The sequence below is a fragment of the Ascaphus truei genome, chromosome 4 (assembly GCF_040206685.1).
Source record: "Ascaphus truei isolate aAscTru1 chromosome 4, aAscTru1.hap1, whole genome shotgun sequence".
In the NCBI taxonomy this organism is placed as follows: domain Eukaryota; kingdom Metazoa; phylum Chordata; class Amphibia; order Anura; family Ascaphidae; genus Ascaphus; species Ascaphus truei.
This window is the reverse complement of record NC_134486.1, coordinates 129,030,205-129,056,674: the sequence shown is the minus strand read 5'-3', so window position 1 is coordinate 129,056,674 and position 26,470 is coordinate 129,030,205. Positions and strand designations below refer to the sequence as shown.

Here is a 26,470-nt window from a genome sequence, read left to right as displayed (position 1 = left end):
TGTGTGGGTGTGGTATGAATGAGATTCGCTCACAGTAAATTTACGACTGTGCCTGAAATAACGCCCACATTCCTGGTATCAAGAAGTACCTGATTCCTATAGAGAGCTGTTTTAACTAGGTTTTAATGAACTGTAAAATGATTGGCTTATAATAAGGAAGTAGTTATTACATTCTGCCTAGTAACCTATTTTAAACAAAGGAATCTAAAATGTATATAAAGCCTGCTTGGGCCCTCCCCTAGCAGAGTTTCTCATTGCCTTTTGTGCGTATGATCATACTCTATGCTGTACAGGCAATAAACTACTCATTATCTAAGAACCCGAGTTTGCTCTTATATATTTGGGTTTGCAAACAACGACAATATTCACTTGTACTTATATCTTATTCACTTACTAGGCACATATGTGCACATACATTGAATAAGTACACTGTATCACTATATCTCACAAATTTGTTGTGCAACACTACTATTGAATAAAAATAAAAAGTTTGCATATATTTATATTTGTGTTAAACTGTATATATTACCATGCTCCTCCCTTTATAAGTATGCTGCTGGTAAAAGGATTGGCCTTACATTTATGGAAAACAAAATAACAATTCCTGCGCTCCTCCCAATTTGGGCTAAAATATACTAGTGACATGTTTACATTTAGAACCCAAGTCTGTGTAACAAAGGAGTCATGTGGTTGCATCTTTTGATCAAAACATGATTAAAGCCTGCCAACCTCGTCAAGGTAGACTCCATTAAGCAGGTACCTACACTGAATATATGTAATTTCTAATGTCCTGTTGACGAAACTTTGTGAGACGTGAAAATGCCCTGACGGGTTAAATGCTTTTGTGATTTAGTGCAATTAAAAGTTGGCCAAAGCCAGTATCAGAGTTCTGCAAACAAAATCTTCAATAAATAAGTCCCTTACCTGATGTTGGCAGACCTGGACTTCAAATCATGCCAGCGTTGGTTCATATCATCAAGTCTATGCTGGAGAATTACTGTTTCTTCAGAGGTTCCTAGGGACTTCACCATCTTTTGTCTGTTCCCATCAATGCCCTTGTAGATGTCATTGTGGGCATCAATCTCTGCCTGAATGTCCTGAAAGACACAGAGAAAGAAAAGTTGCCAGTGATCTTACTAATAGTACCATTTATTGAGGAAAAACTACATGTAAATAAAAAGAACTGCATTCATTTTCTGTCGACCTCTAAAGATCACTAAAGCAGGTTAGTGTTATCTCTGTGTTTCTTCTAGCCACATTCCCTGATCATGGTGAACGACCAGCTTTCCACAATACATTCGGGTTAATGCTGGTTACATGCACTCTATCGGGATCCTTTAAAGATTAACCACTATCAGAGTCTCATTTGACAATCTGCACGACAATCACAACATAGCAATGTTCTGCTGCTCAATCTGTATCGTGTAAGGATGTTAAGAGCGTTTATGCAAGAGCAAAGTATAATTCCTTACTTTTAACTTGAAAATGCAGCTCCACACAGGATCAAATTGAATACAACAGTGATATGTCTAACATTGAAAACCTAGGTGTTTTGTATAAATGAATTGGTCAAAGGGCTTTTAAACAACCAGCTACACAAGAACATATTACTCAGAGATGAGTGGTAGAGAAACGTAAGGTTAGACAAACTGTGTGAGCTGGGTTATTTTAAGTTGTATTTCTTATTTACAAAACCAGCCCTTTATGCCAGTCGACATTTTTTCATGTGAAATCATTCAACAGTTTTCTGTTAGGTGAAATCTTGATATAAAAATATTATTTGCAGACATATAAAAGCTGGCCACCTGCTCAGTAACTTAGCCCTGTTTAAAAAAAAAAAAAATCTCAATAACTCAGCCAAGGCCACTATAACATACATTTCTGTTGCATTCTTTCCTGTGTTACACATGAGCTCCTACTTGGTTTAACAAAAAAGCTGTGTGTGCTGTGCACACGCATAGTAAGTGAAACTTCTTTGACTTTTGTCACAGAAATTGTATTTGTATTGGTGATGTTTTAATTAAAAATCAAAATACAATTTCATTGACAAAACGCAAATAAATTTGACTTATAATGCGCGTGCTCGGCACACATCCCCTGTATTAGCTATTTGCACTAAGTGTGAATTCCTTGTGTGTATGTGTGTCAGTCAGTGTGTGTATGTGTGTCAGTGTGTGTGTGTGTGTATATATGTGTGTCAGTCAGTGTGTGTGTGTGTGTGTGTGTGTGTGTCAGTCAGTGTGTGTGTGTGTCAGTCAGTGTGTGTGTATGTGTGTCAGTGTGTGTGTATGTGTGTGTGTGTGTGTGTGTGTGTGTGTGTGTGTGTGTGTGTGTGTGTGTGTGTGTGTCAGTCAGTCAGTCAGTCAGTGTGTGTGTGTGTGTGTGTGTGTGTGTGTGTATGTGTGTCAGTCAGTGTGGGTGTATGTGTGTCAGTCAGTGTGGGTGTGTGTGTCAGTCAGTGTGTGTGTGTGTGTGTGTGTGTGTGTGTGTGTGTGTGTGTGTGTGTGTGTGTGTGTGTGTGTGTGTGTGTGTGTGTCAGTCAGTGTGGGTCAGTCAGTGTGTGTGTGTGTGTGGGGGGGTCAGTCAGTGTGTCAGTTAGTGTGTGTATGTGAGTCAGTGTGTGGGTGGGGGGGGTGCTGGGGTGTGTGTGTGGTGGGGGGGGAGTGTGGGGGTGGGGGCGTGGGTGGGTCAGTCAGTGTGTGTGGGGACGTGGGTGGGTCAGTCAGTGTGTGTGGGGGCGTGGGTGGGTCAGTCAGTGTGTGTGGGGGCGTGGGTGGGTCAGTCAGTGTGTATGGGGGCGTGGGTGGGCCAGTCAGTGTGTGTGGGGGCGTGGGTGGGTCAGTCAGTGTGTGTGGGGGCGTGGGTGGGTCAGTCAGTGTGTGAGGGTGTGGGTGGGTCAGTCAGTGTGTGTGGGGGCGTGGGTGGGTCAGTCAGTGTGTGTGGAGGCGTGGGTGGGTCAGTCAGTGTGTGTGGGGGCGTGGGTGGGTCAGTCAGTGTGTGTGGGGGCGTGGGTGGGTCAGTCAGTGTGTGGGGGCGTGGGTGGGTCAGTCAGTGTGTGTGGGGGCGTGGGTGGGTCAGTCAGCGTGGGTGGGTCAGTCAGTGTGTGAGGGTGTGGGTGGGTCAGTCAGTGTGTGTGGGGGCGTGGGTGGGTCAGTCAGTGTGTGTGGGGGCGTGGGTGGGTCAGTCAGTGTGTGTGGGGGCGTGGGTGGGTCAGTCAGTGTGTGTGGGGGCGTGGGTGGGTCAGTCAGTGTGTGTGGGGGTGTGGGTGGGTCAGTCAGTGTGTGTGGGGGTGTGGGTGGGTCAGTCAGTGTGTGTGGGGGTGTGGCTGGGTCAGTCAGTGTACAGGCAGTCCTCGTTTTACAACGCTTCGCTTTACAACGAATGGCTTATCCAACGCTATGCAATGCATACCTATGTTCATTTTTACAACGCCAAAACGGCTTATCCAACGCTCTTATGACGCTTTGCAACGTTGTTTATGTGTATGTGGATATACACACATACACATAAACAACGTTGCAAAGCGTCGTAAGAGCATATATATTATATTATACTATATAATATTATATTATACTATATAATATTATATTACACTATATAATATATTATTTATTATGTTATATTATATATATAATACAGTATAGACACTATATAATTTATGTGTGTGCTGCATATCTTATTGCCTGCGTAAAATATTTGGTGTATTTTAGTGTTAAAAATGCCTTCAGGAACGGAACCTTTCATTTAAACAGTGTTCCCATGGGAAAACGTGTTTCACTTTACAACGTTTCGCTATCCAACGCCATTTTGAGTAACGCATTGTGTCGGATAACCGAGGACTGCCTGTATATGTGTCCAGCTGCAGCCAGTGGCGGGGTGTAACATGGCGCACCACCTCTCTTCCCTCCCCCCGAGCCCCTGTGCCGTGCGGGTTGCGCCAGGGGGCCCACGAACGCCCGCGTCAGTGGAGGGTTGAATGGTGCCGCTGCCAATGGGCGTTAGGAGCGTGTGGGTGGAACGACGCCGCTGCCAGCCGCTTCTGCGGCGTCCGTCAGCGGCGCCATCACAACTGCGCATGCGCGGCATGGCAGCGGTCGTGGAACAGTTAGGCAGGCCGTTAGGAGCGGCGGCGGCTATCGCCGCCGCATATGTCAGCAGCCGGGTGGGGGTGTGTGTGGGGGTGTGTGGGAGTGTGTGTGGGGGTGTGTGTGGGGGTGTGTGTGTGGGGGTGCGGCGGCGATTAGGAGCTGTATGTGACAGGGGATGTGTGAGTGGAGTGGCGTCCATTACGTGACGTCACTTCCGTTTCACATTTCGCCCCCATCTATCCCATTTTGTTCTACCAGGACTAGGTGCCACGAAAGAAGTTTCACTTCAAAATAGAATAAATTGTATACGCTGTGATACTGTTGCTGAGCTTTTCACGTTAAAGCTGCAGACCGAGCAATATCCTACACGTGTTTTTTTTTATTATTCAGTTCTGTACTATGGGAAAATATTATAGCATAAAACCTCTGAATTACATTTTTATTGTATTATGATACAACAAGCATTGTTTGTTTCTATAGCAACCATTTACAAAGTCACAGCCCCTTCCTCTTCCGAAACAGGCTCTGGCACACCCCTTTTTAGAGCATTGTCCTCTTTCTAGCAGTGCACTAATTGTAGTGACTGTCTGGTCACATGATCTTGCCCACAGAACTTTGCATCTGTGGTCCTCTTCTGCTGCACTGACGGCCAGTTAGTGAACCCCCTAGTCAAATCTTCGCCTATCGATCACAGGAGAATGAATCGATCAGCAACTTAGCTAATTACTTATCATTGTGTGGATTGTATTGATGCACATATTAAAGGAGAAAAAAATACACTAATTTAAAAAACCGGTAGCTTGGACTGCTGCTTTAAGCGGTTGGGATTAAATCTGCAAAGCTAATAAATGTACCTACACTTATTAAATTGTTAAAGAATACAGTATGTATTGCTGAAGGTTTTTCCCATTTACTACCATCTCAGTATACTGTATGCTACTTTAATAGCGAGCCATGGGTTTCTGAAAGGTTATATCAATCATCCAAGTGCAGCTTGTTCATATTGTAGTGGGCGGGGGGAACAGAAAAATGTCTCCCATGAGCATGACAAGTTGCTTTAAACATCACATATTCAAGAACCTTCCTAATTTACTTTCTAGATTTCAGCTCCTTTTATCTGCCTATGTACAGTATTTACTGATTCAATCTCTGTATATGTAATTAAGCATGGGAGCAGGGATTCAAAGCGGCCCAACAGACTATTTAAATATGCTTTTTGAGTGTACAAAGTACAGACAAATATATAAAAATACTTAGGAAAAGCGCCATGGCTGATGAAATATGACACAGACTTTGCTAGTGAACATGTCATTTTGGTCTGTATTATATTCTTATTTTAGAGTTAAGTGCTGAAAGAGATTGCAAAGCAATGTTTCAGCCCCAAAGGAACCAAGAGCCAGATTTACTAATTACCTCATGGGTCATTCAAATGGTACACGTCTGCTTAGCACTGTTTAGTAAACCTGAGCCTACATTGGATATATTTAATACGTAATTTAATTATTTTGAACATTACTGTATGCCCTTTTTCCTATTCTGCTCCATACATTATGAGAAATGATGGAGGTGCTATCCTAACAATCATAGGAAATAAAGTAAAATTAAAGCACCTAGCCATGCAATGCTATAATACCATGTTTAATACAGATAGAGAATAGTATTGTATAGTAGCCCGTAGAGTAGACAGAACTAAAGTTAAGTAGAAGTTATACCTTTAATGGCTAACTAACCAATGTTTAAGAAATGCTTAGATTCATTCTTTAAGCACATTTTAAATAGTAGAATTTTCCAAATTTACAGCAAAAACCTTAACCTTGAAAAGTCTATCAACAAATAACATTACGTATTTATTACATATTTATTACATATTGCCTTTATTGCTTTGCATTTGTTAGGTCTCAAAACTGAGCGAGGAAAGAATGTTGCAGAGATTTCAAAGCGAAAGACAAAAAGCCCCAATGCTACATCCAATATGACTAATTATATAGTTATATAAGCTGTCTTCTCAAAAGTAATGCTCATTTAGACAAATTATTTGGCCAAAATATTTTGAAGCCTATAAACACGCTCAAATAATACGCTGAAAATGGCATACCTTGGTGTTGTTACAGGCTTAAAAATACTCTGACCAAAGAATTTGACTAAATGACCATTACTTATCAGAAGACAGATAAGTATTTAACTATACAATTTGTCATATTGGATGAAGCACTGAGGCTTTTTGTCATTTTGTTCAATACATGGTCACAATCCCAGTAGCACTCCTTATGACACATTATATATGATGTGGTGAGTTTGGGTTCTGATTGTGCAGGGGTTGTGTAGTAAGGTCCCCTCACTCTGTCTATTAGGTTCATTTCACAGGGTGGTGCTAAGCTGGGATAAATACAAATACAGCAATCAAGGAAAAAGAAAAGGGTCCCAGTTAATAAGCACTCAGTCCCCCATAATTCTGATATTTATAAACACTAATTGTGAAATATGAATAAATTAAAATAGAACTTTTATTAGGATTCACTAAAATAAAAGGCAATTAGAGAACTCAATTGTACAATTAAATGTCTACGTACAGTCTGGACTATTGCAGTCTGGACTATTGTTTTAGAATTGGAAATCAATTCATCAGTATATCAATAGACCCAGGGTTAATCTCTGTATGCTCTATTAATTACAGGATTCCCTGTCTAGGGATGTTCCTCTGGATCGGGCTATGTAAGGGTTAATCCCCTCCAAAGATCAAGTTCCATATAACAGTTACTGTAGCAACTATTATTACAGCAACTACTCTGTAGCCTTATATTTATCTTGATACTTAGTGATTACCTTAGATAATGGACACACTGTCACAAGTACTGATTAAATTGTATCTAGATGGAGCATAGGCAATTTAACAACTAGCTCCGTTCTAGATAATGTCTAGATATAGAGCCATAGTATAGGCTGACTGACATCCGAGGATCGAGCATGTGCTAGGTGTAGCAACACCAGTATTATGCGCACTCAGTCTCCAATAAATGATAACGTTAAAACCAAAGTAAAACATTTAAACAACGCATGTAAGCATCTGGTTGTTAGTTAGAGATCGTTGTGTAGCAAATCACCATGTTTTGAAGACGTTCTCCCCAACTACGTCATCAAAAGTTGTCTTAACTCGCCAGGGATTGGGTGTGCTAGGAGATTCCAGAGCTCCAGATCTAGGAAGAGGTTACAAAACAGAAAGCATACCGGAATTGCTAATTGTACGGACAACAATGCACAGATTTCTGCATCAACAGCACCTGGCTCTTCCAGTTCTGAGTAATCCTTCATCTGCCATGTGAGCTAATGCTTTAGAGTTACGTCCAACACGAATACATCCTCCCTAAAGTTGTTGAGCTTTTCAGATACTGATTATTTTAACACCACCACTTTTCAAGGAACTGCTTTCATTAGGACCACGCACAATAGAAGGAAGCTGTCAGCTTCACTCCCAGGAGTAAGATGCTATTGAGAGGATAGTACCAGAAACAATTGAATTGTGCAGTAATTTGTGACAACCGGAGGGCTGTGTCATCTATCAGACCGACAGCCCCATTTAATTTGCATGCTAGATGTATGTATATATTTTGTGCACAGAGGATTATTGCATTAGGATGTAATGCTTTTTGAATGTAAATATTTTTACGACGTGGAGTGGTTTGAGAACAGGAGTATGGAATTATTAGCTGATTGGATGCTACAAGACTACTGGAGTCACCAACGGTGTGCTAATCAAAAGGAAGTTGTTGGAGAGAGTTTATGTGCTTTCACACATGCCAGTAGTAACTCAAAGTTCCTTATTACATTACAGAGGATATAATAGTGCAAATGCAATGGGCTTTAAGTATACATATGTATATAAATACATGATATGGCCATATCCAAGATCCGCCCCCCCCAACCCCCTCCCAAAGAAGATGCTTCCCACAACTGTGTCTAAAGAGGCTACAATTAGAGAGAATAATTTTTAGTTTAAAGGTTTAAAGTAAGGTTTCTCTATTGCCCATATACAGCTGGTAACAGTTTGTGCTATTGGAAGCATAATGTGGCAGTGCAAGCCCATTTAGTAGGCAGAACTCATGGTATACAGAATGGTATACACCTAATATTCTGAAACAGTTATAGGAGTGCCAACTATGAATACTGTCGACGCTGTAAAGCAATCTTGTGCTCCAGATGTGAATATCATTGCCAATTGCCCAGACTGTCCCAACTTTGCCGAGAGTGTCTACTGAGGCAAGCAGTTCGAGAGAGAGGGGGAAAAAAAGTCCCACATTTTGGTGAAAGTTTGCCATTCCCTGCAGTTGACTGTTTTTCAAATGTCAACTGGATATGTGTGAAGAAGATGGAAAGGAAGAAGAGGAGGCAAGGCACAGCTCTATAAAAAAAGAGGCTACCGGATGCCAAATGCAGAAAAAAGAAATGAGCTACTCAATCACCACTACTGTTAGATGCTCAAACGTCCCTGCTGTTCTTCCTTTGAAGTGGATACGCTGTAATTGTGAATGTTTTATCTATGCTCATACTCTACTGTACAAAGCTGAAACCGGTCAGCAGAAAAGTGGCATAATACATTTCTAACAATGTATATTTCCTATTAGAATCTAAAAGTTAAATGCAAAGGAAAAGCCATAAGTAGTAGCGATTAGAATTTCCAGGCCAGCTCAGGTCTAGAATCTTTACCTGAGAGTATTGGTTATTCCATGCACCTAAACTCATAATTGTCATATTCAGTTCACTGCATATTATGTGGGTACCGTAGGAGATAAGACAGAAATGTCAAACATCCCACAGACAATACTATACATTTATTGAATCAACAAAGTTTCATTGGTGAGGGGCGGAGGAGTGAGAATCATCTCATTTCAATACAGATGCACCTGTTGGGATGATCCAGACAACATTGGCCATAAAAAATGCTATATCATTTAGGAGGATTTTATTATAATAATAACACAAATATGCAAGGGTATGTTCTAAATGGGTTTTTAATAGAACATGATTGCACTATAATGCTTTTGACTATAGAAAGTAATTTTAACTGCTTAACTTGGTATTATTTAATGTTAACCTTTTCAGTGCTAGTGAGGTCTGTGCAAAGCATTCCTATTTTATCATACAGAACTTTTATTAACCAATTTACTGCCGTGGGGTTAGGAATTCTTGCTTAGCTCCAAGACGTCTAATAAGATCTTTACAAAAGTAATTTGCCATATTGATTTGTTCATTTACAAAACAAAAAGATTACAGCCAGTTTTCGGAGGATCTCCAGATTTCAAAGACCTCCTTTCTTCCATGGCTTACCATAGGCCAAACACATCACTGCTCTCTCTTCATTTAGATTGTTAGCACACAGCTCTGTGACCCCAATAATAAGAATACAGATGTAGCAGCACCATGCTATTGCTTCCGTGACACATTGTGTCAAAGAATGAATTAAATATTGCATTCGTTAGTAAATTACATGTGCGTTACCATTTGTTTCAAAAGACTGGCTTTACATTTTACATAAAACATGATGTTAACAAGAGCAATAACGTTAGCTACAAAAATGGCCAAATGGAGACTCCTTCCCCAATTACTGTAGGTTTCTAGTGGTGCTCTGCGGAGGTCAGATACATACTACGCAGACAACAGAGAACAAGTGTAATTATTTGTTGGAGTCATGTTGTTTGGTCCCTATTCTCCCAACAGAAGAATCTTTAGACTTTTGGAAGTGTTTAGTCCTAGTAAGCGGCATGTTCATTTTGAAAGGGTCAAACATGGTCCCAAACATGCAATCTGTTTCCAAGCATTTACTGTATGCTGTCAGAAAACATTACTGACTTAACTTTTCATTGGATAGCTTTAATATTACATCATCGTTTTAAAAAAATAAGTACTTGGCCTCAGAAGGAAAACAGCAATGATGTGCCCCTTCATCCTTTATCCTCAGAAATAGAGAATAACAAATTAATTACCATACTGCATCACTTATGTCAAATTTAGCACAGTTTCAGTAAAAGAGGGTGGGACTAGGAGCCAAAATGATAAGCTCTGCCCTCTATTGAAGTGGCAGTACCATGTAACATACACAGGAAGGATTTGTTTAAAATCTATTAATGTAACTGGCTTTCTTAAAAATATGCAATCACAATTAAACTGGGAATAGGGTATGTTTTTATCGTCATCGGGTTCTGTAAAATGTTTTCTTTATTGGATAATTATTGCACTTAACATTTATTGCACTTTAGCTGTTCAGCTAATAACTCTGTTGTAACTGCTTCATACAAAATAATCGATAGCTCAATTTGCCTGCAGATTCAAGACTCCTCAAACAGCCTCATTACAAAAGAGTATGCAAAGATTATGAAAATCCTCCAAAGCATTTGGTTAGCAAAAAAACCATTAAAAGTGTAAAAACAATACTTCCAAATACTTCTAATTGTTGGGTGTTTTAAAAAAAAAAAGGTTCCTGTATTTTTAAGGTGCCTGTCTCCAAGATTTACTTAACTAAATAAATCTGTTTCATTAGCTCACCTTGGTCCTAAAGGGGGCAGCACTTTTTACAGGTACTCTTTGTAAATCACATTGTTCTGTCAATATCATCTTCTAGTAAGATGCTCATCATTTCCTTACTTGGTAATGCTGTAGAACTCCACAGAGACATCAGCTTTTAGTTTTTTGTAGGTATAAAAAAAGGTCTATTAATGCGTAATGATTGCCGGAACATAAGTTCAAAAGACATATACAGAGATGAATATTTGAGTTGATTTCTTTTTATGTCGAAAAGATTTGGGAAGAATTACACCTTTATTATTGTTCATTTTAATCCCATTCAGAGTGAGCCAAGACAATGCCGTATGTGGTGGTCTTCCATACACAGTGAACGAACTACAACTTGGTTGATAAGTTTCCTAAGGTCAAAGTTCCCAGATGAGCCCCAAGTGAGCAGCTGATCTATTGACCGCTACAGTAGTTTGGGATGCATTACTTTCATTGTCAACTTTGCCTTTTGGCCCCATGGGACTTATAGTGTGAAATGTGCTAATGGAACACATGAAAATGCTGAGCCCCTCTAAGTGATAGAAAAATCGGCAGCACATCCTTATGCCTCAACAGTTATATCTCTCTCTCTCTGGCTTTTTGTGCCTTGCTTAATTATGGTCTAAGGCAGCGGTGCGCAAACTGGGGGGCGCAAGATTTACTGGGGGGGGGTGGTTAGAGGCCCGGCGCCCTTACCCATGGCATTTAAATTAAATGCTGGGGGAGGCGTGAGGCCTCTGTAACATCACTTACTGGGTCTTCGGCGACACGTCGCCATGACAAAACGCGTCAAATGACGCAGTGGCGTCACGTGACGTCACATGACCCGCAACGTCATTTGACGCCGGGTTCTTACCGAGAGGGGGCGCAAAAGCTGCGCACTCAAACAACTTTGCGCACCCCAGTCTAAGGAAATCGTTCAAATCCTACATTGCTGAAGTTGCTGCTGAAAAAAATTATCTCGTGTACCAGAGAAGCTCAGAACTTTAAACATTTGACTGGCAACTTTCTCCCAATAAACTCCGGTAAGACCTTACAAATATTGCACATTAGTCCATCACACTTCTGTATAATGTGGCTTTGTTCTTGAAGCCATTTCCAAAGAGACTCATTTTCAAGGGTGAGCATCTGGGCTCTTCATTACAGCCACAGTAAGAGCACTTGAGATGCTCCTTGCAGAGAGCATGAGCGTGTCCAAAAACAAAAAAGTGAAAGAGCAGATGTTAGATAAGACATAAAAGATGACTGTGCCAGTGTTGCCTTAGGCAACCTAGCCTGCAATCTTGTTCTATCATGCTCTATGTATTCAGAAAAATGAAGTTGCTATATAAAGCAAAGGATGGAACTACCATATGCAATGACATGGCTGACAGAACAACTAACCTACCATTGTGTTTAAAAGTATTTATTTTAATAGGTTCAATCTTTTTTCCAGGCTGGTGGGCAAGGTTCCTCCATTTATCACTAGTCTTAAATCACTTTTTTCCCACGCCACCTATATACTTTATTTTCCTGGTAAGATTACTTTGCTGTTTTTTGTATATCTCATGCACTTGTGTACAGTGCCTCTCAAATCAGTCAGAATAAATCCACATACATTTTAAGAAAACATGAGCACATTCACAAGTCCCAGATAGGTCCACAAACCTGCGTTTCCCATGATCTCTTAGCATACCGTGCTTCCACAGCAGCAAGGGATTATGGGTAATGATGATATGACAATGAACACTCATTAACTCACTAAGTGAGATATGACAATGAACACTCATTAACTCACTGTGTCACTTTTTGCTTCTTATCCATTTCAACATGGATCATAATAAGTGTTTGCCTGTCGTATTACACAGTTTTCTAAGCACAGCCTGGGTTTTAAAGTTTGAACATTTGGTGCTATGCAAGATGTTTTATTATACGTTTAATTTTAACTCATGGTAATTCATATTTAAAAGCAGTTTCACGATTTAACCTCAGTATTTGATTTTAAATCTGCTGCATATATTTCCCATGGCCATAATAATAATGATTTTTTACTAAAAAGATAAATATATTGGATTTTATTTATCTATAATTATATTTATTATTGTGTAGATTAATATGTTAATAAACTATAGAACTAAATACCATTAATATTCCATAATAAGCTAATAGCATTATTGTAACAACTACTCACTACTACTAAATCCCTTAGCAAACTGCGGGGTTGAGATTTTTTTTTGGGGGGTGGTTTCAGCACTTACAGAGGCCCCGCTCTCTTCCCCAAATCATTTCTATTAAATGCCGGGGGACCAGTCGAGGCCTCTGTAACTCTCTCTTACCTTGACTCAGACGGCTTCGGCTTGACTCACATGGCAATGCGGTGTGAAATGCACCATGGTGTCACGCGACGTGACAGCATATGACCCGCAGCATCTTTTCACACCACGGCGTGATGGCAACGCGGCGTGGGGTCACGTGGCGTCACATGACCCCGTGGCGTCATTTTCCGCTTTAGAGAAGGTATGGGGGGGGCGCGAGCACTGGGGGAGAGCAGGCAGGGGGGCGCAGTGCAAAAAGTTTGCGCTCCTGCCTTAGCATACAATACTTCCACTGCAGCCATGGATTCTGGGTAATGACATGCACATAGAACACTCATTTGCATGTCAGTACACCTTTATCATACTAATGAGACCCAAACGTTAGAAACAGCTGTCTGTGCGTAGATTTACTTTGAATACACTTCTTTAACACGGAAACGCTGAGTAATACGGCAGGCAAAAGCTTATAAAGTATGGATCCATGTTAAAATAAATAAAAATCAAAAAGTAACATACTGAGCGCTCATTTGCATGTCACTTTGTCACTTTTTTTACTCGCTATAATTAACATGGTGTCGAGAAAATATATGACGTATCACATTTATTACAAAACTCATACTAACAGTGTTCGTAAATGTCTTCTGGTTAAAAATATTGATTGTTCAGAGTATAAAAAGTCTAAGTTGCAATGCAGTACTTGTATTTTTGATGGGATTTAACTCCTGAAAGTGCCCCCTTCTTTCTTGCAAAAGATTGAAAGATTGGAAACAGGCTCTGGAAACGTATGTCTTTCTTTCCTGTATTAATTATATTCAGATTTAATTCAAAGGTCCATTTTGTTCCAGCTCTCTTCCTCATTCTAGTCCAAATATACACATTGACCACTTATTTTACGCAATACGTAGGCATTGTTTTAAATATGTCCTTATTTGGTATTGATAAAGGTACAGTATGATCCGATATTCCCTGCACACATAATAAAGTTGATGGGCATTAAATGCAATGTCTTAAATTACCTTTGGCTCATGTCAACACACAGAGAAAAGGCTGAGGCACCAAACAGGGGAACACTTAGAACTCGGGTACATGACCTGGGCTTTTAAGGCTAATAGCAGCAATTACATACACAAGTCTGAATTGCAGACATTTAAGTCTCTTAAGGGGGGCAAACTGAATGATTCATGTTACACATGTTATAAACTGTTTAAATATGACAGTGACAGCAAGTAATTGTCTACTATTTCTAGCTGCCATATGATGGCTTTCTTCTTGCTTCAAACCAATGGCCATGTCGTCAATTCAGCTCTGGCCACAGGCAAAACCATAATCAGCTCAACTCCTTAAACTAATCGTGAGATGATGATATCCCTTAAAACAGTGTTTATTTTCACTTAGTATAAAGTTTTATGTATGAGTACTCCCTTTTATAATTATTCTGGGTCTCCCCTAAGCCTGAACCCAGACATGCACACCTGCTCCCACCCACGCCTCCCTGCCATCTCTTCCCCTGTAAATGGTGTTAACCTTCTGATTTAATACTGACTAACCTTAATGTCACCCCACAAATTAAGCATCCCAATAGCCTGCACTCATGGCTATTGTCCCACCGTCACTCCTACCTCCCATTCTGGCCAAGCACTGCCATCTACAGCACTTATTCCCTCACCTGCTGTCTCTGTAAGTCTCCCATCATACATCTTCGATTGTAAGCTCTTCAGGGCAGGGATTTCCTTTCCTATTGTCTGATTTTGTTGCGCTTAATGTATTATTATAATTCCCTGTACTATATTCTTTGTGAAGCGCTGAGTACACTTTTGGCGCTATATAAATAAAGACATACAATACAAATGGCATATGATACTGTGTACACTGTTGTACCAGAGCTACAGTATATGCCAAGCAATTAGAGATGTACAAACTTGACCAAATTCACTTGGGTGATTGTCCGCTTCAATTTCCAGGGCAAAAAAGTTTAAAACTTTGAAAAAGTTCAAATTGACAAAGCCGAAGCATAAAATCAACTTTTTCGATCTAATGTTAAATTTCTCCAGACAATAATTTATCCTGAAATATGGGTTTTGCTGAAGCGGAGGGATAAAAAAAAAAAAAGGGAGGAAAGAGACTCTCTCCTATGATCCACTGTATGTTTTGGGGTAGTGGACTTGGTGAACTGCTCGCAAACTTTTAAATAAAACGTTTGATTTTCCTTGAATGGAAAATGTTTGCAGAGTTCTAAAGTGTGGGGGAAAAGTTTGCACATCTCATGTTTTGTTTAATACTCTGGTGGCTAGCACAATACCTAACCCCAGCAAACACACAGCTTCTGCTCCACACCATGGCTTATGAAATAGAATGTATGTTAATTAAGGAGCACTTCATTGCAACGGTGAGGTTGTCTGCTGTGGCTACGGGTAAATGTGTGCCAGACAGATTTGGCAGCCAGAGATGAATGGTAGAAAGTATTCAGCAATACCGGGAGGATAATTATCCGGCTTCCTCTACCATTTTGTACATACTCTCCACATTTAGCTGCATTTTTCCATTGATCTAAATGCCGGTAACACCAACAGCAAATGTATCCACCATCCAAAGATAAATGTGAGCGACATTACTGCTTTGGACCTTTTAGTTTCTTTGACTGCCTGCTAATAAGAAGTTTCACTTGGCATCCACCATTGGTCACAGATAGTGGTGTTTATAAGCATATAAAAAAAGTGCTAAAGCCTAAGCAGAGGAACATTTCATTTATATCAAAACGAATATAAAATAAATAAAGCATGGAGCTACTCCTGGTCAATAATCCAGCACAAATTCCTAATCATTTCATAAACACTTACAATAGTATTCCTGAAAACCTTTGGAACTCAGTCCTCAAGTCCCCATACATACAGAACCCAACCTGCTCACATGTACAGTATGAACAACCAAAAATGCCTGCGCCCTTTTCAAGTTGCTCCACAAGGAGAAGTTAGCGAACTTTCGCCTTTGACTACAACCAGACAGTCGCTTACTAGTGATGACAGACTAATGATGTCAGCGGCTGCCACTTTGAGACACAGTGGGCGTTCCTTCCGGTACACAACCGGACTCGTGCAGGAGCCTCCCCAGCTGTTAGTGTACCACTACCACCAATCCGAAACGGAGACATAGGGAATCATGGACAGCGATCACCAGGACTCAGCAGTACCCGGCTATCGAGAGTGACGCTGAGCACAACTTTACCTGGAAGTGGACCGCCGTGAAACCTGTCGGATGAGGAGACTCGCAGAGCGCCGTTGTGGTAACATGTGCCTATACATGTAATGCTTTTTATGATCTAAACTAATGTACGTGCGATATTCACCATCCTTTACACTTGCTTAAAATATTTTAAATATACTACACTATGAGAGTTGTGCACTGTTTGTTTGTTCCTTTTACTAGTTCCATTTGATACTAAGCCATCTTTAGTGAATAGCAGCACTCTGACTATTAACACAAGGTCACTTGTTATTTTATTTTTCTATTGTTTCTTTACTTCACTGAAGTGTAATGAACTTTATATCACAGTTGAAAGGTATATTAATTATTTTCACTATTTCACTATATGTTGATTATTATTGAAAAAAGTTTCACAGAATATTCACAATTTGTTGCGCGGTTCTTCACATTTTTTCACATAATACATTTGGCCTTTTTTTCCTCCCACTCTCCAATTTGCAGTGCTTTCGTTAAAAGGTGTATTTTCGACCAATTGCTGCACAACACACTACAGGCCCCGCCAACATTTTCATGGCACTTTAGCATGACTGATTTGGGTATCACAGCAGAACGTAAAATACAACTGCTGCTGGATATTGAAGTCGATTGTCCATGTGAGATGCATGGCATGCCTTCTCAGGGATAAAATTGAAACATACTGCACCGACACACTTTATTCGAGCAAATACCCAGTATGTACCTGGCAGATACCTGGAATGCGCCGCTCTTCACCTCTGACAAGCCCCGTTGTGTTTGCCTTCCCAGCCTGGGTTCATGCCTGGCTGACGGGCGGCTGATCTGTTAAATGATAATGATTAGGATTTAATAGGCTGCAATGCTTCGCGTGTCCACCAGATGGCATAAATTCATGAATTGTAATGCAGTATATATATATATACTGTGCAGTATTGCAGCCAGCGGGAGTAAAATGCTTCAATCCCTGCCTGGAAAATACCTCAATGCACTCGGGCAGAAAACAGTCACAAACCTCAATACACCCGGGTATACCCGAATTCGTGGGACTAGCCGAGCTCGAATAAAGTGTGTCGCCAGTGTAGTCTGTTTTACTTGGAAAATGACACACACACAGAATGTGGTAGGTGATCTGTGAAGTCACACCAGGATGAATGGTCAAGTGCCAAGAGCTGACTTATTCTATTAGCTGGTCCGGGAATGTTCAGTATGACTCAATCAGAGTAAAACTGACACAAAAAAACAGAACTGGAAATTGGCACACAATCAAGGTTTATGCTAGTTGAGCTATTTTCCTAGAGGAAACCCCTAATTGATACAGTATAGGGATGCAACATATATTTATACACACATACAAATATCACACAAATGCTTACATTGGTATGCATATTGTACAGACACGCCTTGTACAGCACACAAACCTCTATCATTATAAGCTTATATATTAACCAACACAAGTTTGGATTGTGGCAAGTACAGCAATTTCCACTACACAAACCAATGAAAGACACTCCTCAGGTATGGAATATGTTTCTCATTATTTCCAATTGCAAAAAACACATTTGTAGATTTTAATTGTATTAGCCGGAATGCTAAACATAAGAATTTGCCCTTTGTTCATGACCAGAAAAGATGCACAGAAGCAATTGTGCATGCACAGAAAAAAGCATGTTGCATGGCTAAAAGATGGTCAACTTTAAAATGCAACTGCTGCACACGATGTTAAATAGGACACAACTTTGTAATGTGAAGTTAATGTATGTCTAGACTTCATTTTGCAACACAAGAGTGGAAAGACAAATTCCATTAAGGGTTTATTATTAAAAAGCCCCGAACAGCACTATTGCACTTTAAAGAATAAACTTTGTCAAATTTCATTTTTTCATATTTTTGAAAACTAATATCTACCACTGACATAGTAAACAAATTCTTATTGTTTTTCTTAAGTTTGCCTAATTAAAAAGTGTACGCGTTTATGAACTGGGGTTTAACGTATTATACACACAAACATTCATCAGTAATCAAAGAAACAAAAGATCTCTGTGTTAGTTATAATGTACACTGTCAACATCTGAATCGTTTGCTGCTTTTTGTCCCCGACCCTAAATGCTGTTGTGATATATGTCAACATAATATCAATTAACTGAATAGGAGGGAGATACCTGCTCAAATTTCACCAGCAACTCCTGCAAGCTGAAGTTCATACAAATCATTGTAAGATACATCCCTTGTGGACTACATCTTCCTAGCAAAGTTGCTTCAGCCAGTCTCCAAAGTCTTCACTACAGGGTCAAAGCTTCAGAGACACACACATCTGCCCTGCACTGTGTTCAGGTCATACTGCATGTCGGTGGCTCCGGTCTGCCAAATATATCCCTGGGGTGAATGGCTAGGTGCGGGTAAGCCCAGCCATGTCCATCCTGTTAACCAGGTTCCATGATGCAGATGTACTATTAGCCTCAGTGAATGGCCTAGGACTGTCGCGCTTTTTTTGCTCACCTCACACACACCTCCCCGCCCCCCCGACCGTTCTCTCTTGGGCCCCAAGCTCAAGGACAGGTCTCAATTACACACAGGCAGAAAAAAAAGCAACCAAGCCCTGGTGCATGGTGTAGTGTGTTTGGGGGTGGACAAAAAAATGTATGCAATCCATTCAGAAGAAAATAAATATTCCACCGGTCACCATATGAGTAGTTAATTTAAGGAAAGTGTCGCTCTAATCAGTGATTACAGAAAGCAGAGCACATGTGGGACATCCTTTACTTCATTCACATTGCAGAGGACCTGTGTTGCCATAGTAATGATCAGGCCAATTTTAGCATGTCCTCTTGTCTGCAGGGATGCTGTGCTCAAACTGGATAGCAGCCCACTATGAACTGCTCACAACTCCTCTCCCAAATCTCACAAGTTGATCTCTGAAGCGGTCCCAGCTCTCGTACCCTGCCTTGCACTGATGGAAGGAGTGGCAACCACTCTATTGCGATCTGTTTATTCTTTTTCATTCAACATGCTCCCCTTTCAGCAACCCCCCATGCTAGTCCACGGCTAAAAAAAAACCTCCCACTTCCTGAGGCCTCACTCTCTGCTAAACTTCTGTGCCTCAGGAGGAAAACCTAGAAGAGAGCTGGAATAGCATACCCACCCTCTCCCCTCCCTCCCGTCTCCCCTTAAAATGAAAACAGTGCAGGGGCATGGACATCAAAAGCTTCACTTTCAGGCTTTGTTTAACCCTTGCGCAGTCAGGGAAGTCTCCTCTGCTCAGTCCAACAATGCATTTGCTGGGCTCTCTGCTAATAAAATGGATTAACCCTGTCATTGTAAGGTGGGTCAGCAATGAAGTACAGAGTAATGTATGACTGTCCTGTGCAGGAAACAAAATGGATCATGCAAGCATACTGCAGTGTCGAAAAAGAGTTAGGGAATACTTTTTACAGGTAGGAAGCTCCAGGAGATATGTCAGTCTCACTTCTCCGGTCCAAAATAGAAACATATATATATACATACATACATATGAAAATATATACACATTTGAGATATATATACACACACACACACACACACACACACACACACACACACATATATAATACAGTATATCTTATTACACAGCATCCATATTTACAAATACATAAAGTGCTGCAACATGCAAAAATAAAGGCATCTTAAAAAGTGAACAGAATTGTTTCTTTTGTTTCTTTTCATATAATTGATTGCACAGTACATTTACAAGAACAATAATATTGCAAAACATTCATATCGTCTCCTCTTCTTGTTATCATTACATTCACTTGTAATGAGATAATGGAAGCAAGTAAAGGAAGCACAATATAATCTGGACCATTACACAGACAGAGAGCTTAAAACAAATAATTTTGGAGGCATGCTGGGATACCTTTAATTGAATAAACACAAATTATTCAAAGACATATAAGAACTTTGAAAGTTTCTTCTACGTATAGAACTTTAAAAAGTAGAAATGTTGACGCTGGGAATTAGTGTGCTGCAATATCACAAGTGAGAATAGCTATACTCTAACAACCTTCTAAAACCTCACTGGTTTAAGGAACAGAGACCCCAAGATCTCCCTCCTACCTGTTAACTACCACTGTCCATTGCTATCAATCCAGACTAACATTTGTCAGGTGAAAATAGCTACATGGTCATTTCCTATGGAGGCTTCTTAACACATTCCTTTCTGTATAAAAATAAATGCAGTCAAGTGCAGGAATATTTTCCGCTCATAGAAATGTTGTTGAGCTCTGTTTTTGTTTTAAGTACTATGCATGGCGCCAGTCTTCTAGCTGCTCTAATTAGATGGCGTTTTTGAGCTTTAATCAATGAATGATGGAGACGGACAATAAAGCTATTCTTTCACACGTAGGCAGGTATAGATATTGTACAGCTGGCGTCCTCTAGGATCTACAAAACAGGTACTGTATCAGTTTGGTAGCCTCCAACACCTTCCAAACACCAAGAGAGAAAAAGGCCAAGAACTACAGATACGGTACAATAGAAGATTATGATTTCACGGTTAGTAACTTATAGGAGGCAATAAATATTAATTTCTCTATAAAGATCAGAAACACTCTGACCTAACTCTATGGCAACCTATTATATGAGAGGTACAATAAGATTCATGGAATAGTCATTTAATTTATTTACTGTATTAACTTAAACCCCAAACTTGACTGACAATAACAGTTTTTGGATAGTCTCCTTTTCTTAGGTTTTTGTTTTTGTTTTACGTACTGTAGTTGCAAAGTCTGTAGAAGCCTAAATCCGATTAAGTAATAGCGTAACAAGAAACAAGAAACATCAACCGTGTAAACTGGCCATTCATTTATATGGAAAGCAGAAAGACGTGAGTAGTGACATATATAAATGTTCCACATTTCACGAGCCAAGCTACATTTTTCCTTTTCCAGTTATCAGGGAACAATTCATTTTTTTAGTTCTTAGGAGGTAATTATTAACACAAAAATGGTACTACGTCAAACAATAAAAGGACGTCAATATAAATCAGATAAATATACTTTTATGAAGCTTTTGATTAAGGCAGCAAACCCCACTACTTTTTCTCCCCCTCCCCCGCCCCACCCCCATAGAACTGTGGGGTCCTCCAGAGCTGTACTGTGCTATTTTTAGTTCTGGGGACCCCACCGGTTCCCGATATATATTTACTGGTTTAGTGGACCTGTATACAGACCGATCCAGAAAATCAAAATGGCAGCCAAGTTCTGCAGGCCAATAGGTACCCACAACGTCTTTAGGAGGATGAACTTGCAACTTCCTTTTAGATGACCACTTGCGCCATCTTTTAAAATCCAGATAGGAATACTACAATACAGTAGCATCTAAACCAGTAAATATGTAGGAACCAAGTAGTCCCAGAGCTAAATAGCGTGATTCAACTCCGGAGGATCCTGAAGTGTGAATGCTATACATAAAAAATAAAAATAATTATAGGCAATATGACTAAATTATTACTATTGGTATTCTTCTAATATTTAATTACCTTTTTCTCCTATGTACAGCACTTATACTTTTAAAGCCCAAGGAAAGAAAAAAACAGATTCAATATCACCAAGGACATAGAATGGGAAAGGTTACGTATTGGTTTGTCATATACTAAAGGCAGACATGTCTGCACCCCACGATATAATGTAACCTGTCAAAGAGTCTTCAGCACATTCCAAAGGTCTCTGCTTCTCCTACCAACTGCAGCTAAATTAGTAGAATTTTAAAATTGAAAACTATTCCACGTTTCAAACCACCTAAAATGTATCCAGAAAGCATGTTAAGTTTATGATTTAAGATTCAAAATAACGATAGTTCCCGATTTTAGAAACTGAAGATATAGTGTACATTTTCTATTGGCCACATGACTCTATAAGATTGTGAATGAACACCACCAGTTTCCTGTCCCGTAGTACAAATGACTTCAAATATATGCAAGTTACAGGAAGCATGAAGAATAAGATTTTTGTCAACGTAACGTTACCAAAATGCTATCTCTCTCACTGCTGTGTGGAACTCCCCTTCAGTAGAGAAGGGTTAAATTGCATATGAACAGTAACCACCTAATCACTCACGACTGCAAACCACGCAGGGAGTCTGTCTGGAGGAAATGGACAATGAAAAGGAGGCTGGTTTTGATTTTGCTCACAATATTGGCCAACGGGCCACATGTTAAAGAAACCGACTAGGCTATAATGAAGTTTGATGAAATCAAAATTCAATTTTGTTTTTTAAAATATACACATTTCTAATGCAGGGATGAACATTATACCGAACATTCATACCTAATGAAACAAAACAAAGAAATAATCAGAAATAGAACAAATAAGGTCAGCCAGTGGTAACCACTAAACAATATACTGTATCATGGTTTTAGCCACTATGCAAAGCCTCAGGCAATGAGAGTATTTCATGATCTAAATCCGCGTTTAAAACATGTAAAGCGACTATGTGCATTTGGAATTGTACATTAATAGCACAGTAATACTGGAAAGGACAAAGCGTTTCTGCATGGAAGGTAAGCACAGAGCTTCCTGCAGGAACATATGGGACTTCTGATGCTTGGTTGGTGGAAAGTGACTGGTGTGGATCTTTTAGACAAAACAGGGAAGCAAAAGCAATAGTTTTTGCGAATTGGGTAAAAGCATAAATATCCTCTTTGTCAAAGAAGGGTGGCTAGCCGTGTTGCTCCTTTCTTCCATGTAGTAACAAAGGAGGTTAGAGGGAGCAGGTGGTATGATACCTTTTATTGGTATATGACCGCTGAAGGACCCAGAGAGGTTGGAAAGCTTGTAACATATCAACTATTTTTTGGTCCAATAAAAGGTATCATACCACCCGTCTCCCTCCTTTGTTACTACATAAGGATCACATTTGTGACTGTTTTAGGAAGACATCCATGGCAATCTGACCTCCGTATTGTGTAAGGCGGCAGCCAGGCAGGGAGCGGGCTCGCTGGCGCTCGTGCGCTGTGCCCTGCTCGGCCAGGCGATTTGTGGCCGGCTAGGTGCGCGATCGCCTGTGGGTGCGGCCACGACGTCACGAAGCTGTTTCGCCCTCATTGGGCGAACCACTCACATGATGCACTTGCGAGCGGCAAATGCTCGCTGCTCAGCGCCACCCTGGCCGAGGCCTAAGGCACAAAAAGATCTAGGAAGTGTGCTAGCCCTAAAGGAGCAGTCCAAGCAATAGCCTATATGTGTGGTTTTTATTTTACGCTCGCGGCGTCATTTGACGTCACGTGACTCGCAGTGTCATTTAACGTTGTGTTGCTATGGCAACGTGCGTGTGACGTCATGCCTCATGATGTCACGTTGCCATGGAGACGCTTCCAGATGCCGGCTGAAGCCAGGTAAGTTGAGGTTCCAAGGGCCTCATGCGATCCCCGGCATTTAATTTTAATGCTTTGGGGAAGAGCGCAGAGCCTCTGCAACCACTGCGCCTCCCCTGAAAAATCTCCCGCCCCCCAGTTTGTGCCCCCCTGCCATAGAACACGGGTTTTCAACTCTCGTCCTCAAGGCCCCCACCAACAGGTCAAGTTATCACGATATCCCTGCTTCAGCACAGGTGGCTCAATCAGTGTTCAACTGAGCAACCTGGGCTGAAGCTATGATATCCTTGAGTACCCCTGCTATAGAAGCCCAGAAGAAAAAGCCAAATGTAGCACTGAAAAGGTTCAAAGACATGTCTGAAATGTATTCCCCCTCTGAATACAAAGGGTCCCTTGACTTGTTGAGCCAGAGTAGAGAAGGATAATCTTGAACTTGCCCAAGGGACACAATCAGCAAAATAAACAGGTTGATTTATGTATAGCCTTATTTAGCAAGTAATATCTGAGAAACGGGAGTAGCATCAGAGAACAAAATAATGACATTTAATCGCTATCTTGTTAAGCCTTTCTTCCACTAGACCAATACAAATATAAGCCATTCATCCGGTATAATATATACTAGTTTATTGAAAGATGTCTCTTCTGAACCTTATTAGTTATGTTATTCTCTAGTAAGAAGCTTAAGAAATACACATTGTACTGTAGCTTTCATGGTTCGCTATAATGATCTGACCTGTTACGATGTATTATGATGTTTTTATTCAGGCGTTTGCACTGAATTCTAGGGAATAACTGAAATGTTGCAAAGCAACATGTGAAACGTAATACTATCAGAGCCAGTATTACAAGTTACATGTGAAACGTAATACTATCAGAGCCAGTATTACAAGTTACATGTGAAACGTAATACTATCAGAGCCAGTATTACAAGTTACATGTGAATAGGCTTCATCCTCTGGAGCAGGGGTGCGCAAACTAATCTTCATGCGCCCCCCTTTCTCCTCTCTGGCTCGCCTCCCCCCCCCCCCCCCCGGCGTCAAATGACGTTGTGGGGTCGTGCGACGTCCCGTGACATCACATGACCCCGCTGCGTCATTTGACGCCGGTTGCCATGGAGATGCGTAGTTGGAACCAAAATAAGTAAACCAATTACAGGGGCCTCACGCGATACCCGATATTTATTTTAAATGCCTTCGGGGAAGCGCGGGTCTCTGTAACACCCGCCCCCCCCCCCCAGACAATCTAGCGCCCCCCCCACTTTGCGCACCGCTGCTCTGGAGAAACCTGTGATTTATTGCAGGAACATTAACTCAAATATACTCTCTCTAGACTGTCTTCTGTTAAGGATCATTCAAAATTCATCTACAGATGCAGTCCGATTCATTTGCACCTCGAGAAGCAGGGAGTCCCCGGAGCTGAAATGAATGCGCTTCAGCTCCGGAGATCCTCTGCTTCAATCCTATCCTAATAAAAGCAGTGTGATCGCCTGTTAGAGATGTGCAGGGAGAGAAACTGCTTCTGTCTGCTGCCACAGCGCAGACTTGTGCAGCCCGGTAGGATTAACGCTGCAGGAGTCCCATTCAGAAGCAGGGACCCCCACTGTGTTAATCCTGATGGGGAATTCCCCCTGTGCTGTACTTGGCTTTGATCAGGCTGCACTAGGGCCACGAGATGAATCCGACGGCATCTCCAATGTTAAACAAGCCTTGGAAATGCAGGTACTGTACCGTGCCTGTCTGTGGTGTCCTGTACCTAGTGATGACCAACTGTACCTATTGTACCTTTCACAGTGTGTGAGCGTGGAAGAGCTAGACTGTCTCCCATGACCAATGGTTGAAGCCGAGTCTTCATCAAATTAGAAAATTGGCAACTCATAACCTTAACAATGTTGCTTCAAGAAAAAAATCTACACCTCCAATAGACCTCTCTTCACTGCAGCAAATAAAGGGCAACTTTTTTGTAATAAAGTAATATTCATTTTCTGTTCTAAAACAAATAACACTCTAGATAAAGACCTTTTGGTCCATCCTTTATCATTATCCTTTATCCTCTTATAGCACTGATGTTCCACATACTGTAGGAAATAGAAAATGAAATACTGGTTAAAATAAAGTGTGAAACATCAAGGCAAGAATGAGCGCTTCAGACAAATGGAGACAGTGTGTGTGTGTGTGTGTGTGTGTGTGTGTGTGTGTGTGTGTGTGTGTGTGTGTGTGTGTGTGTGTGTGTGTGTGTGTGTGTGTGTGTGTGTGTGTGTGTGTGTATAATATCAATTGCACCCGGCACAATATAGAAATATGAGCAGTATTTGGGTAGATCTGTCAACAAAGGGTTAATTTGACTGTATAGCTTTGAAGAAGGTGAGAATTGTATCTCTGCTTATACACACTTAGAATTAGATACCGTATATCAATGTTTAAACCACTAGCAACCTTGTGCCAGATAAGACATTAACACAATAGCTTAGAGGGAATGGAGAAAGTTGGAAATAAATCAATGTCTCTATGCGTGTACGTGGAGAGTTCAAATGGGAGTTAGCCGAGAGAGATCTGGGTTAAATGTTTAAATCAGCATTCATCTGTCACTTGTTGGATGTTAATGGGTTAAGGTGGGTAATGGGACCTTCACGCTGCCAGTTTATGTATTGTGCCTGATCAGTTTGGCATTACAGCGCCTTAGCTTATAGCCAAGTCATCCTCTCACCCCACAGCCCACAGTCACAAACCTCCATCTAGGGCTCCACGTGGTTACCCTGGTTGCTAGTCCGGTCCACCAAATTATCTTACTATACTCAGCCAGATCTCCCCTTGCTTGGCACCGCTCACTTTAGAGCTCCGAAGCTTGTCACGTACCTAAGGACTTGCCTCTTTCTCCGGTCGTGTCTCCATCAGATGTGTTGATTAGCTCTCCCCTTACTTCACCATAACCAGCGCGCAGATACTTGGAGCCTATGGTCTCTCACCGGTGGAAACTCTGTTGACTGG

General features: G+C 40.9%; 1 protein-coding gene across 10 annotated transcripts in view; it reads right to left on the bottom strand.

Annotated features, from left to right (window-relative positions):
* The window catches only part of UTRN (utrophin), a 678,467-nt gene that overhangs the window by 250,618 nt on the left and 401,379 nt on the right, over positions 1-26,470 (bottom strand). For all 10 annotated transcript variants that reach the window (XM_075596593.1, XM_075596597.1, XM_075596594.1 and 7 more), the window contains one exon: positions 925-1,097. In XM_075596593.1, coding sequence (XP_075452708.1) covers positions 925-1,097 — 173 coding nt within the window. The remainder of the gene's footprint in view (positions 1-924; positions 1,098-26,470) is intronic.